The 15,523-nt window shown below is 44.0% G+C and overlaps 1 protein-coding gene across 1 annotated transcript in view; it reads right to left on the bottom strand.

Annotated features, from left to right (window-relative positions):
* CA10 (carbonic anhydrase 10) overlaps positions 1 to 15,523 on the bottom strand; it is a 320,562-nt gene that overhangs the window by 253,641 nt on the left and 51,398 nt on the right. Inside the window, exon 3 of the mRNA XM_035103821.2 lies at positions 5,474 to 5,548. Within this exon, the coding sequence (XP_034959712.1) occupies positions 5,474 to 5,548 (75 nt within the window). The remainder of the gene's footprint in view (positions 1 to 5,473; positions 5,549 to 15,523) is intronic.

Here is a 15,523-nt window from a genome sequence, read left to right as displayed (position 1 = left end):
GTGAAGAATGACTTCAGACAAGTTTTAAAACTGCACTCTCCATTTGCGTTTTTGGAAGAAAACACTTTTTTTGCACAGTGGTGCTATAAATTATGCTTATCAGTTCATAGTATGGAACTCTTATAATGATACTAATATATCTGTGGCTTGCTCCTGATTTATGCACCCTTTGTAATTGAGATCAGGGTGCAAGAAGCGGCATTAAGGTTGTGTAATGTTTTGGCTGCATTTCTAAAGCCACTTTATAGCCATCTAATTGGAGTGAACTGCTACAAGTAATGACTTCTGGGCAGCAACCTTTGTTTTCAAGCAAATGTATCTTTAAAGTACTCCATTCCTCTTGGATATTCCTTCCTTTTTATATGTAGGATGGCCAATTGAAACACCAAAGTGCTAGCGGTCATTTCTACTGCAATCCTTGCAGAACCATATGCTTTCAGCACCTTGGAGAGCTCTAAAGCAGCAAGAATGGGTTTAGCACAGATTATTGCAGCCTTCCCATGTTGGCTGTAGATGTAGCTGATGGGGAATGCAATTCAACAACATTTGGTTTGGGAAGGGTCAATTATTGTAATATAGTATTTATTTGTTTCGGTCAATGACCAGTTAAGGAGGGAAGAAAGCAAAATACATAAAACACAGTATGATACATTAAGTACAGTACTAAATATATAATTTAATACAATGCAAAATATAAAAATATGAGGAAATGGGACTGAAGGAGAAGCACAAGTTATACAGGAATAATAGGTATCCCCTCAGAAAGTTAGGAGAGGTGAATACCTGCATTCACTTTTCTCCATATGGTGTAATATGCAAAGCTGCTACCCTAATAACTTGGTTATAACCCACTCACCCAGCACAGCCTTGTAGAGTTCTGCAAAACCGTCTGATTCCTGAATGTCCACATGACCAACAGTGATTAGCATGAGCTGCCCATGAGCTACACACACACACACACACACACACACACACACACACACACAACCTCTCCATTCTCCAGCCAGGCAACCATCCATGCAACTGAAGAATGCGTGGAGCAAAGGTCTTGCAACCTGTGCCTGGATGAGCGACTGCTTGGGAACCTCAAATATGCCACCTTGGGTACCATGATGGAGGGAAATGTTTCAAAGCATCCTTGGGATGTCCCCTTTTGTTTCTTGCACTCCCCCTCCACAGCAATATTGGCTAGAGCCAATGGAACTGGCATGAAGGATTGTCATAGACTCCAGTCATGTGGCTTGCACATGTCAAATGCTACCAGACTGGTGTGGGACCTGATCATGTGAAAACTATGCCACTTGGGAAATGCACAAATTGGCTGTATATCAATGGCCCAGAGACAGTGGTGAACTCAGATCAGGTAAACCTGGATTTGAACCCCTGCTCAGGCATGAAGCTCATTAGGTGGTTTTAGGGTCAATGGCTATCACTCACAGGGTGGCTGTTGGGATAAAGGGGATATCCCATATAAGCTACCCTGAGATCCTATGGAAAAAGCGAGGAAGCAAATGTGATAAATAAGAAAACTCAATGATTTGCACATTATCTTTCTCTATTCCAGTATTTATCAGAGAAAGCAGAACTGATCACAAGGATTTCAAAAATATGGTGAGACTGGTTCATGATCTCCAAAGAATTATCATGCAGGGGTCACATTCTGGTATGTTTGCTTTCTGCTCAAGACTGCAAAAAAAAATCACTCTGCTACCTGGGTTCCATTGCAAAGGCAGAATCTTTTCTCCCAAATTGTCAATGAGTGGCATTTACTTCTAGAAGGCATTTCAAAACACTTCACAAAAGCACATTTCAGGTCAGCTACAAGCTTTTCACAAAGAAAAGGCCAGAAGGCCAGACTTTGTGAGGCAGTGTCTTGAACAATCTCAAAACTGACTATCAGGCAAGTTACAAATAATGGGCCTCCTACAACGTCTTATGGCCGGGGTTATATAAACAACCTGTGTGAGGACATGCAGTACAGGGAAAAGAGAGCAATATGACACCGTACTTTCACAGAGTTCAGTATCTGCATTTCCCCCACACACTTGGAAGAAAAAAGCAATTCTTGCCTCCATATTGGAGTCTCTCAGGTGAATGCTATTCCTCAAAGCACAGCCATGCTATGCCAACGTGTACTGTTGTGCAGGATATAAAGACGAATCTGTGGAGGTATATGTCAGCTTACCTTCCAAGTCCCGGACTGCAGAATCCGGAACTGGCAGCCGTGTGACACCGGAAGTTGTGTTGACGTAACTTCCGGTGTCGCTTTGCCCTTCTATGGGCACCAAAAATGCCCACCGCCGGCTTCAAAAGTAGCTTCTACGCATGACCGGAAGTGCGTCGATGCAACTTCCGGTGTCGTCCCGCCCATTTATGGGCACCAAAATGGCCACCGCCAACACCGGAAGTCGCATCTACGCACTTCCGGTCATGCGTAGATGCGACTTTTGAAGCCGGCGGCGGCCATTTTTGGTGCCCATAGAAGGGTAAATCAGAAAGAAAATAAATGGCCGCCGGCAGGAGAAAATAACGGAGAAAAACGGGAGACGAAGTGATACGGGGGACCACCGGGAAAAGGTAAGTAAAAACGGGGGTTTCCTGGGGGAAACGGGAGACTTGGAAGCTATGATATGTCTGAACCAAGGGTATGGAATGTATAGCAAAACGATGAACAGGGACTGAAATCAATCCAATGTACAAAATGGCTGTGGTCCTTCATTTTTAATAATATATGCACTGTATATAACAAGTATGGAGAATCTGTGGCCTACCAAATGCTGTTTGATTACAGTTTTCAAACATTGGCCATCCTGGCTGGGGCTGAGGCTCCAAAGTCCCAACCCCATGGACTGGCCTGAATTGAAAATTGGGATTGGCAGAAACTCCTGACCTCCTCTGTGGCCAACACAGGGGTTTCCCAACTGCCGGTCGCCCAGCCCAGTATTGCTCCTGGGGGTCAGGACCAGTTGTGATGGGCCACAACTGCCGCACACCCCAGGACTGGGTAAGCGGCCATTCTCATCGTCCCAGACATTGGCCATGCTGATTGGAGCGGATGTGAGTTAGGAGTCAAACAACTGGAAGGTCATAGACTCCCTTAGAAGCCTTTTTAATTGAATCAGATACAAACACCTGAACATATATCAATTGATTATTAATTCCTTAATGGAAGCATGCTCACTCTCAATTGTTTTAAAGCTACCCAAGTCAAGTGGTATTAGACCAAGAGAAACATCTCCTTTGGATACATTACTGCAAATCTCTACATGTTCTTGGGATTTAGGAGAAGGATAAACAAAAACTAAAAGGCAGTCACTGAACACATCGCTAACATGGCCTGTCAGCCTCTGGAGCAAATAACGAAAACAGAATGGAACATATGATTGCATTTTATGAAGTGCTCACCAAAGACAAATCTCTGCAGGACCTGGAGCATGAATCTGGAATTGCTTAGCATGTTCTACTTAATATTCTGTTATACACTAGGACATTTAGGGAGTAGCTTTGAGTTTGCTGGGCAGAGGCTGACAAAATGGATTTGCGGTTGCTTTGCACTCTTGAGAAAGAGTTGCGAGTCTCTTTTATTGTTTGTTAATTCAAGTGTTTCTAAGATGAATTCAGAAATGCACCGACATTTGAAAATGTGAACTGGTTAATACCTTGCACACATTCTGTATAATACAGGGAAGAGGCCATAGCTCAGTAATAGAACATATGCTTTGTTTGCATGTGGTCCCATAGTCAATCCCTGTAACTCTGTAGTTGAAAGAAGAATGAGATAGCAGGGAGGAATATAGATTTTTCCAGGATGTTCAAACATATGCCCTTAGTGAAAATAGTAGGCTACCTCTACTACTAATGAGTATCGAAGGCCCTTCACAAATCACTTTGTTTTTCTACAAAATTCATACACCAGAGATATCCAGTTTGCTACTATTTACAGGATCACCAATTCCAGGATGAAAGAGCCTTTAATCTTGCTAGTCATAGTGGGCTCTCTTGCAACCCACTTCTATCTTTGCTTCAGTCTCTGAACATCTAAACAAATCAGAGGATTATATCAAGTTGTGAGTTGTTATCCTAGAATAGTTGGGTACACAAGCCCTTAGTCACTGCGATCAAAACGGGAAGAAGTCATTTTTGTTTGGCATTTTTAATAATATGTGGCAAAGGTATGTGCTGTGTAATAAGCTCTCTGATCTAACAGTCAGCGTGCCATTTATGTACATGTGTCGTGTAAATGGCAGCGCTAAAGACTGAGTATGTCCAAATCAGTCGGGGACTCATAATGGACATGCACGAAGAAACACTGGGCTTATCACAACTGTCTGTCATGTGCCCACATATCCCAGACAGAATGGAAAACAACATCTTCCCTCTAGGTTTTTTTATAGTGCTTAGCATATACCAGTACCCATATTTCCAGTTATCTCATTCCAAAATATCTAATTATTCTGAGAAATTCCACTTGGCCTGCAGAATCCTTACTGAATGTATTCACCTTTGTTGGGAAATTTTATTCATTTGGGTCTGAATAGAGACAATGGTTTCCTGTCCCACTGCAGGTATTAATTTACTCAACACTGCTAAGATGATTGTGTTATCACTGTGCACTGTTTCAGTGAAAGTTCATTTTGCACGCATTCAAATACTAATAGAATTGTCAGCCTGTACTTTTGTGTTCCGTTTTCACTTAATGCCAACCTTTACATCTTTCCCCCTTTGTACTCATGTATATACAGTATGTGTGTACACACACACACACACACAACCTGGCAACTGAGGATCACATTTCACACATCCAACCAAGAGAGTTCTAGTATATGTTCTAAGAAAATCTGCTAGTCTTGGAAGGTGCTACATGCCTGTTGTTTGAGCCAAAGAAAACACCCCTGATGACTTTGAATCATCAACACAGCCAAGTCGAAGATAACCAACATTCTATTCTTTACAGAATCAGTCTCTCCCTACCATTACAATGCAGTCTCCCCTATTGTTTCATTATTTAGGATCATTTCTTTCTACTCTTGCGGCTGTCGTTCTCTGGAAAATGCTCAGAATTTTTTTTTTTAAAAAAGAGTCTGCCTTTCTAAGATCTCTTGAAACAAAGGGCCCCGCAGATTTCAGTGAGGACTGAATGTACACAACTGCAGCCAAAGGCAGAGGCAAGCTTTGTTATTCCTCCCCTGACTTCATATAAAAGAAGCGTAAGATGTAAGGTTTGGGGGGGAGGGAATCATGGAAGTTAGAAAGCCACAAGGCCTTCCAAATATGTAACAATGTATCTTTGGCTGAAGCGAAAAAATATAGTGCTGATATGATATGTATTTCAGATTTTTGTTACAATGCACAGGTGTACAGGTATCAGTACATCTCAATCTGTTAAATATGATATCAAATAGTACATGCTGGTAAATACGCCAGAAAAGAGCAGCAACCCACACAACCATTGGATTGGAAACTTAGCACCTACCTGGAACAAAACTTCCCTGGACCACCTCTTTATAAGCCCACCAGCCTTCATGGATTTTTGGTGAATTTTGCTGAGCTGTAGAAAGAAAGAAAATGAGAACAATAAAAATAGGGCAAAATGTTTTCAATATTTTGACAACTAGAGTCTTCCATATTGCTTTTACAGCATCCTGAAAATACAAAAAAGAATTACGACTGTCTCGTGCAGAACCAACAAGAGGTAGTGGAGGCCGTGTGTCAGAGGGTCGTCGTGGCTACTCTAGAGTAACTCCGCCTGAGTCCAGTTTGTCTTCAAAGACGTTTATTGTGCTATTTATTTACAGTGTAGAGACAGCTTAAAACATGACCTCTCATCCCGAATCAGAATCCGGCAATGGCGTACGTCTGTTCCTACGCCAGCAAAGTAGTCTGGGCACCCCAAAATGCCGCCCCCTTGACCTGCATTGCAGCACTTTCCTTATTTCTGGCGCCGGAAGGAGTGATGCCCTTTCAGCTTCCTCCCTCAGCGGTCGGTGCCCTGGCTCTGCAGCATCCCTAAGCGTCTGCCTGCATCCCTCCACCCCCGAGCTTTCCCATTGTTCCTCCCTCTGATTTCTCTCCTCCTCCGAGTCTCTCCCTCCCCCTCTGGCTGCTTCAGAACCACTGGTGCGCTCTGTACTTGACGAGGTGGACGACAGGATGATGGGGGCTGGCTCCCTGTAGGGAGCCACCCTTACACCGTGATTCAATTCTCAAATTGGATAGCAGGTCCTAACTGTATCAATGAGGCTTACATGCAAGCATAAGCTGAGAATTAGTCTAAAAGGACGTCTTGCACAGTTTGCTTGCCTGTGAAAGGCCCTCCAATTCACCAAAATTGCAATGCATTTGCAAAAGCACAGAAAACCCTGAACCCCCAAAACAAACACTGTGTTGCCAAACATAGAAACATGTGTAGCTTATCTAGGAGCAAGTACCGGTACTGAGGAAGTCAATCAAATATTGAGATGACATATGTTATGTGTAGATGGCAAGCATGGCAAAAGGGACTGTAAGGTAATGAATTCTGAGCTGCCACCACCAAAGGTGCACTGCTGCCAATGCCTTTGCCATCACCATTGTCACATTAAGTATAATAAAGTATAATGGGACGCGGGTGGCACTGTGGTCTAAACCACTGAGCCTCTTGAACTTTCTGATCAGAATGCCAGCGGTTTGAATCCTCGCAATGAAGTGAGCTCCCGTTGCTCTGTCCCAGCTCCTGCCAACCTAGCAGTTCAAAAGCACGTCAGTACAAGTAGATAAATAGGTACCACCTGTGCTTTTTTCCTAAAGCACTGAGTACCACTGCAGCGGGAAGGTAAGTGGCGTTTCCATGCGCTCTGGTTTCCGTCACAGTGTTCCATTGCGCCAGTAGCGGTCTAGTCATGCTGGCCACATGACCCAGAAAGCTGTCTGCGGACAAATGCTGGCTCCTTCGGCCTGAAAAGTGAGATGAGCACCACACCCCATAGTCGCCTCTGACTGGACTTAACCGTCCAGCGGTCCTTTACCTTTACCTTAATTCCTGTAGCAGGAAATGAAGAGGTTTCTGAACTGCGTAGAGAGCCTCCATTCACAGAGAAGGCTGTGCACTGCATAAGCCATGCTTACTGTGCAGGGAAAGTTGAGGGGAAAGTTGAAAATACTTTTTTTACCCTGCTCACGCTTTCCGGATGAACAAGAAAGCCAGATTATCATGGTTTTGTGCTAAATGTCTGGCTGACAATGCAACTGTATCAGAAAGGAGCCAATGACCTAGCAAGCACTGTGCCAGTACTCTATATTTATAAAATCCTTATCAGGTCAAGAAGCATCAAGTTAAACATACTAAACAGAAAGTCCCAGAGAAAAACACTAACATCCCAACCCTAAATCATGCTGTGCCAGGAACTACGTGTTACAGACAGGCTCACGATGACTGCTAATATTCTGTTAGGACTGCGAGGAGGCGAGGTGTGTAGTTAGAGAAAATGCCCAGGATTAGGGAGCCGAGGAAGGCATGCTTGGCAAATCCACACCGTGATCAACTCTCGCCCAGAAACCAATGTCCCCACTGTGGAGGGACTTGCGGATGCAGAATTGGCCTCCACAGTCACTTACTGACTCATTGTTAAAACCGTGTTTATGGAAGACAATCTTACTCGGATACGAGTGATCGCCAAAGAAGAAGAAGATTAGGGAGCCAGTGATACCATCTGAAGGTCACTTAAAATAATGGTAGGAGGATAGAAAGCACTGTCAGAACCAATCCTGAATTACAGGGACTGACAGGAAAACTAAGCCAATATCTATATGCTATCAAGCAGGCAAATTGGGGAGTTCATTCCCAAAGGGATATTCTTCTTTGAACCGTGACATCTCTACATTTGACACCAGTCCTGGGAAAACACACTTGAGAAAATTGCGCATGAAGCAAATGGCTGACATGAATTTGCACTCTGCCATGCCATTCACTGAAGCAGATTCTGATGCCACCAACTCGGCATTCTCCATGGAATGAAAGAAGGCTCGATTTTGCAGGCACACATCGAAAGGATGGAGGGGGTGGGAGAAGCATGTGGTTTCCCTCATTCCTCCAATCGGTCTGATGCAAAAGGCCATGGGGCCTCGAAAGATGAGTAAGGAAGGAGGGTATTTGCTTCGAACCTTAATCCACACCAAAGCTGGATTAGTAACAAAAGTCGCCAAAACACAGGGCTGAGAAATCAAAATGAGATAGCCACGTGAATAGGCTACTCCTTGCTGAGCATCCTGCCTGGTGTACACATTTCAAAGTTGGCCTCTGCTATTTAATCTCGTACCCATCTGACAGGGTGGCAGGGTGCCTGCCTCTCTCCAAAGCAAGGCTGACCTTGCAGTTGGGCTACTGGTGCCAACTACAAAGTAGAGCTTTAAAAATAGAAAACCGAAACAACACTGTCCATATCTTAATTCCCTTACATGCCTGTCTTACAGATTTATTTGGCTCTGACAAAGCCACAAAGAATCATCTGTTTCGATAGAGAGAGCAAACCCATCCTATGTTGTGCTATATTAGCTACAAATCCATTATAACTCCTTGGGGAAATGTATCAATCAAGTGGGGTTAGTTACACCAAGCTGATGACTCCATGACTCTAGACAAATTAATGTCAGTTGTGCTACCTGTTACAGTATGGCTTTGCCTGCAAGTAGTGCTATGAATCTGGCTATTGCCAAAGCAGTAGCATTGATGCCTGCTAACCCAACCAAAGTCTTGAGTTTTCTTGCATTACAATTGTAATGCTACAGGTTGTGATAACTGACAACACAGTAGTTTTATAGTTCTTGTGCCTGATCATACACAGTTGTTTACTGGCACATCATCTCAGCAGACTTGAGTCATTCCTAGTATTCTCTTGTTTAAATGTTATCACTGTGGAAATTGGAACGAAACAATGTCTGGCCCCAGCTGCAGTAACTGTGTCCAACTATCTTCCTGCCATTAAATTTAAATCAATGCCATGCTGACGGTCTTAAGCAGTGCTTTTTTCTGGGGAAAAAGTGGGGGAACTCACCACGAAGTTTGTTTGTTTGTTGCAAGGTCCAGTTGCAGTGCCGCCACCCCCTCCCCCCGGGCAGTGGTTAAATGTAAGATTTGATTAATAAACTCAATAAGACAATGATCTGGATTAGAAATGGCCACAACTTTGTTGCTTACAGATTTGGTGGATTTTTGGCTCAAGCATTAGGTATATATCCATTCCAGCCCACCGACCCCCGACAAAAAATAATAATACCCCGATTATTTAATTTTTAAAAGGTAAGGAACTCAATGTTTCCAAGTTCCCACTAAAAAAAAATCCCTGGTCTTAAGAAGGGAACAAACAGCACATCGAATTCTTAAAAATAATTATAAGACTGGTGATTTACAACACAAATTATTCCACAGAAATAATAATAATAATTTATTATTTATACCCCGCCCATCTGGCCGTGTCTCCCCAGCCACTCTGGACAGCTTCCAACAGAAGAAGGGAGGATGTTGATACTCCGCCATCTTAGGCTCTCTCCTTCCAACAGAAGAATAAAACACAATAATCTATTAAACATTAAAAGCCTCCCTGAACAGGGCTGCCTTCAGATGTCTTCTAAAAGTCTGGTAGTTGTTTTCCTTTTTTACATCTGTTGGGAGGGCGTTCCACAGGGTAGGCGCCACCACCGAGAAGGCCCTCTGCCTAGTTCCCTGCAACTTGGCTTCTCGCAATGAGGGAACCGCCAGAAGGCCCTCGGTGCTGGACCTCAGTGTCCGGGCAGAATGATGGAGGTGGAGATGCTCCTTCAGGTATACTGGACCGAGGCCATTTAGGGCTTTAAAGGTCAGCACCAACACTTTGAATTGTGCTCGGAAACGTACTGGGAGCCAATGTAGATCTTTCAAGACCGGTGTTACGTGGTCTCGGCGGCCGCTCCCAATCACCAGTCTAGCTGCCGCATTCTGGATTAGTTGTAGTTTCCGAGTCACCTTCAAAGGTAGCCCCACGTAGAGCGCATTGCAGTAGTCCAAGCGGGAGATAATTAGAGCATGAAATAGTCATGAACTTGTTGTGTCTAGACTGCAGAAACCCTGCGGCGTTTCACTACCCACTGAAGATGAAGTCGTACAGTGGGTTAGTTCAGACTACTTAGGTGCCCCAGATGAAATGTCATTTCCATCGACCCATTTGTTGTATGGCTAGGGTCTCCAATGTGGCACCTGTGGGAGCAATTGTCCCCCTGGCACTCTCCCTGCGTCCCAGGGGAAGGCGGTTACCTTTTTTCACTCCTGAAAGTACATAGAGATTAAGAGGAAATTGGAAGAGTGACACTCTTTCCCACTTCCTCTTTTAGCTCTATGCTCTTTTAAGGCTTAGATCTACGCCCAAGCAGTGGAGCAGAAATTTTAAGTGAGAGAGGGTAGGAGGAAAAGAACAGGAGGAACAGGGGAGCAATCTGGGAGACTGGGGGCAGGTGCCACAGAAGTAGGGAGAAAGGGGGGTGGTAAAAGAGACAGGGAAGGAAAAAAATGCTTGCTTGTCATAAGACAAAAAAGTAATTTTCTCTTTTCAAACTCTGAATCTTCCAAGATCATGGTGGTGCATTCACAGCTTTTTAATGACCACTCAAATGTGTTTCAATAAGAAATCAAAGTGGAGTGAGGCAAAATATATTACATAAAAATAGTCCTGCAAAACGAGAAGCCCTTCCTCCGACTTTAGCAAACTTTGAATCAGACCTCTTTCATGAAGTTCGGTAAAATAATTACTTCTGCTTAAGAAGCCGTTCCAACTCTATGGCATTTTCTACACCTGCAAGGTTATTTATTTGCTATGTCAGGCTTTCCTCTCTCCTCCTGCTCTTTGGCTGTCAGTGGAAGATGGAGTATGTTATTGATCTGAGGGACCATCAGTCAAGCAGCTCTTTTATATATGCAAATCAGCAAATAAAAGTGAAACAGCTTCTCCAGTGATGGATTTTGCAATAGTCCTATATTACTTTCTTAAAGTGAAGACAGGCTCCTGTTCAGGGCAATGTAGCCTTTGACGGGCACTACCATATGAGAAGTTTATTTTTTAGTATACAGAAATGTGATATGAGGCAATCTGCCCAAATTATGGAATCTAATTACTGTCATGGTGATGATTTATATACTACCCTTTATCCAAAGATCCTGGGGCAGTGTGCAACATGAAGAACATAATTTACACATCATCATCATTAAAAAAACACAATACAAAGCCTAATTTAACAGGCCATAGATTTTATAATGGCCGAAGGCCTGGGTAAAGAGGAATATTTTTGCCTGGTGCCTAAAGATATGTAATGGTAGCATCAGGCAAGCATCTCTGGGGAAAGTATTCCATAGATGGGAAGCCACCACAGAAAAGCCCCATGCTCTTGTTGAACTGGATGTTTCTTTGGATATCCAGTCTAAGAAAAGTTATTTACTGCTTCTGCAGCAGAGCAGGGCCGGCGCGTCCATTAAGGCGAACTAGTCAGTTGCCTAGGGTGCCAAAATGGAGGGGGCGCTGGCCAGCCTGCCCCGCCCGTTGTGCCCAGAAGGGAGAGCGAGGGCTCCGGCAGCACCTTCCCTCTCCGCCAGCACGGCAAGCAAGAGTACAACAACGCACCTCCAGGGCTGCAGGCAGGCAGAAGAGCACCTGCCACGGCACCCGGGAAGCTCTGGGCTGCAACATCCCAGAAGCTCTGGGGATCACCACCCACAAAGGGAAGGGACCTGGCAGGCAGGGCCGCCTTCGCACCTCTCCGCCTCTAGGGCCGCCTACCTCCCACACTGGCCGCCCCTCAGGGCGACGGTGGGAAAACGAGCGGGGGATGAGGGGCGCAGTGCTGGAGTGGTGCAGGACTGTGCGCCCTTCCAGCGCTCCGGTTGTAGACCCTCGCGCCTGCCCGCCCCCCGTCCCGTTGCCTCAAGACTCCCCACGCGGGATGGGAGGTGAGGTGGGTGGCTCGCGGCCCGCCTGGGAGCGGCAGAGGCCACGCCCGCCCACAGGGGGGCAGGTTGAGGAGGGTTGGGGAGGGGGCGTGCGCCAATCAGGGCGGGGTGGTGGTGGTGGCGGAGCCATGGGGCTTGGTGTCTGGTTGTGCCCCACCGGCCATCTGGCGGTGTGCAGGGAGGGGGGAGGCCGCTGGCTGGGGCGCCCTGGGGGGGCCGGCACCCTGTGTTTGAAGTATGATTGGCCGGGGGGGGCGCCAGAAGGTGATCTCGCCTAGGGCGCAAAAAACCCTAGCACCGGCCCTGAGCAGAACACTACTTTTACTGAGATATACAGAGTTTAAACTTATTTCACCTGCCACTCTTCATTTTATAAGCACAGAGTGGTTTGCAGAATAAAATAATAAAACAACAACAACAATATACTAAAACCCAATAAACCTGCCAATAATCTCCAAAACAGCAGCGAGCATCATACCTTCCACAATCATTTTGGAACAAGTGGATTGGGCGGGGTATAAATCAATCATCATCATCATCATCATCATCATCACCATTTTTAGAGGGAAAATTGCCACGGTTTAAACAGGGGGATGAACTGATCCTCTCAAAGCTGCGTCTTTAAAGATACTGTTACTTCAGAGTATAACTATTTTGAATAAAATAAAACAGTATCCAGGTTACCGGTAACTTCAGCACATAGTAAGGATACAGACTAGCACCAGCATCTATTTGTAGCAAGTGTTTTTTTAAAAAATAATAATAATAAAAATAATAAAATGTACTGTATATTGTTCCATGCTTATCCATAGTCACCGGTGGGTAAACAGGAATAGATAATTGGCTTGGTTTTTAGATAAAAGGTTGTGATAGGGAAAGGGTTGAATGCAGAAGGTTGTAGCCGATAAGGAAAACAAACCAAAAACATGATTAAGGTTACGGTAGGGATAGTAGCTTTCTTTATCAGCCTAACCAACCCATGCTGCAAAGGACCGATTTTCAAGTTCTCACATTACCTGAAGAAAAATGTGGCTTCGCAGCCCAATGAAGCACAAGAGAATAGAGACTGGGTCAGAGGTGCCTGCTGCCAATCCAGGATTCTGGGCTCAAATGCAACAATTGAAACACTTTACATTATTTAACATCTTAAATCAGAAAACAACTCGATGAACATGAGCTCTTGCTCACTCGCAAGTAGTTTTTTTATATCAATACCATAGTTTTACAACAAATGTAATCCCTGTTTGGCATGTTGAAAGAATTAAGATGTTCTACTCCAGAAATTAAAAAACACACCCATAATGCCACTCTGCCAGGTTGAAACTGTAAGCGAGTCTGTTGGTAGTTAGGCATGCAGAAGTCAGGAAAGTAACTTTTTAAAAATTTGACCTTGATTGATTTATATGCCACTCTTGACAACCGCTCCTACATTTGAGAAGCTTTATAAAGGAAATAAGGAAGAAGAAGATGCCATAGAGGATCAGGGGTGCCGAAAAGATGATTCTGAGATCCAAGGCACTATCATTCTGAAATGGGCAAACATTATCTTTGACCTTAACTTGTGCCTTATTATTAATGGGTGCTATTGCCATTAATAGCACAGCTCGCCGAGCATGAAGTCAAATTCAGATTTGCCAGACCATCCTGGTCTTATACACTTCATAAGTTTCAACACAAAACACAATGCTCTCAGTTATACTTCTGTAAACAAGGCCTTGCCCCTCATCATAACATGACCTGTATATTTGAGAAACGTCTTCTCCTGAATCAGCCTGCCTGCACAGAAATAAATAATACATATAAATATAAATATAAATATGAAGAAGAAGAAGAAGAAGAGGAGGAGGAGGAGGAGGAGGAGGAGGAAGAAGAAGAAGAAGAAGAAGAAGAAGAAGAAGAAGAAGAAGAAGAAGAAGAAGAAGAAGAAGAAGAACCCCACCCATCTTGACTGGGTTGCCCCCAGCCACTCTGTCATATATAAAAACAGAATAAGACATTAAACATCACAAAGGGCTGCCTTCAGATGCCTTCTAAAGGTTATATATTTACTCATCATCTTGACATCTGATGGGAGGATATTCCACAGGGTGGGTGGCACTACTGAGAAGGCCCTCTGCCTGGTTCTCTCATCTAAAAATCTTCCTCATCTAAATTGAGATGGGTAGCAAGAGAATCTTCCTTCCTTCCTCATCTCTGGGCTTCTTTCTCCATCAGTTTCTATCCTCCCTAGAACTCCTTCCAGTCAGTCCGCTTCGTAAAGCCATTCCTCCCTTTCCACAGGGCCACTGTGAGGTTTTAATTCCACCCAAGTTGACCATTCTGCAGTCCAGCTCTCACAAGGGAAGGAAAATAGTCCGATCACCTTGATCTTCAAGCAGCTAAAATGTTTGCACGCCAGCTCAGCCAAACAGTGCCAGAGACTTCACAGATGCTAGTACAACACAATGCTAGCTAGCACTGACTCCAACTGAACACAAGGCCATCTAAGTAGTCATTTGCCCCCCCCCCCAAAGCAGGGGCACAGCATCTCCCCTCAGCTTTGGACCTTTCAGATGGGAACCAGAAGTGATAACTGTGTTTCTTTCATGTCTTTGTTTAGCCCCACAGATCGCACAATGAGAATGTGCTACAAACCACCCCCATCCTATACTGCCTACTCCCCACCAGAACTGCACTTCGAAGTCTCACTGCATGATTCCATTGCATATAGACCTAGCCACATGCACACAACCATAACTCTGATGCTGTGAAAAAGCTAGTTTCTTCATATTCCTCTGTTGTGCCTCCAAACCTTCCACCACCAACCATTAGGCTTTCAGCCACCTGCACTTCAAGAAGCCAAGTTACTGTTTTAAAAATATAAAATCAGTTGTGCAGCATCCTAAATAAGACTGTCAAATGCTGTGTGCTCATAATGCCAAGGTTTGCATCCAATATTAGTTCTGCTGAAGAGCAGACCATTGAAATCAATGGAAAATACTGTCTTGGATCCAATAACTTAAATGCATATACTCTGAGTAGAACTTAGCTGGATGCAACCCCAAGCCTCTGCCAGAATGAGATTCCCTAGGCAAAGTCAGATAATGCTTTTTTCCTGACACAGAATTTATATCTTGTCTTTGTAAACAAAACACCAAGGCTTTATCTCTTTAATAAAAACCCAATGTATTATTTAGAATAAAGCCGAATCTGATACATGGAAAGAAGCAGGGGATAGGAAAAGATAAGAATCATCTGCCTTCAGTAAGTGTGATTCATCTGGTTATTTCCTTTGAGATTCTAAAGTGGTGCCATACATCAAAACCATATAATTAGTTTTGCTCCTTTAAAATGTCTTCAAACAAAAATGTATTATTTTGTTAAGCAATATATTTCAGGCTTTCCTGGTAGTAAAAAAAAAGGGCCCACCTAGAGCCCGGCAACTAAAGGCCTGGTTCTCAGTGAAGAGCTACATTTAATACAGGTGAAACTCGGAAAATTATAATATCGGCGAAAAGTGTATTTATTTCAGTAATGCAACTTATTATTTCTTCTTTTTCTTTTAATTTTTACAAATGCTTTCTATTGGAAATTCCA

This window comes from Zootoca vivipara, chromosome 2 (assembly GCF_963506605.1).
Source record: "Zootoca vivipara chromosome 2, rZooViv1.1, whole genome shotgun sequence".
In the NCBI taxonomy this organism is placed as follows: Eukaryota; Metazoa; Chordata; class Lepidosauria; order Squamata; family Lacertidae; genus Zootoca; species Zootoca vivipara.
Note: the sequence above shows the minus strand (reverse complement) of the source record. Positions and strands in the feature narration are given on the sequence as shown.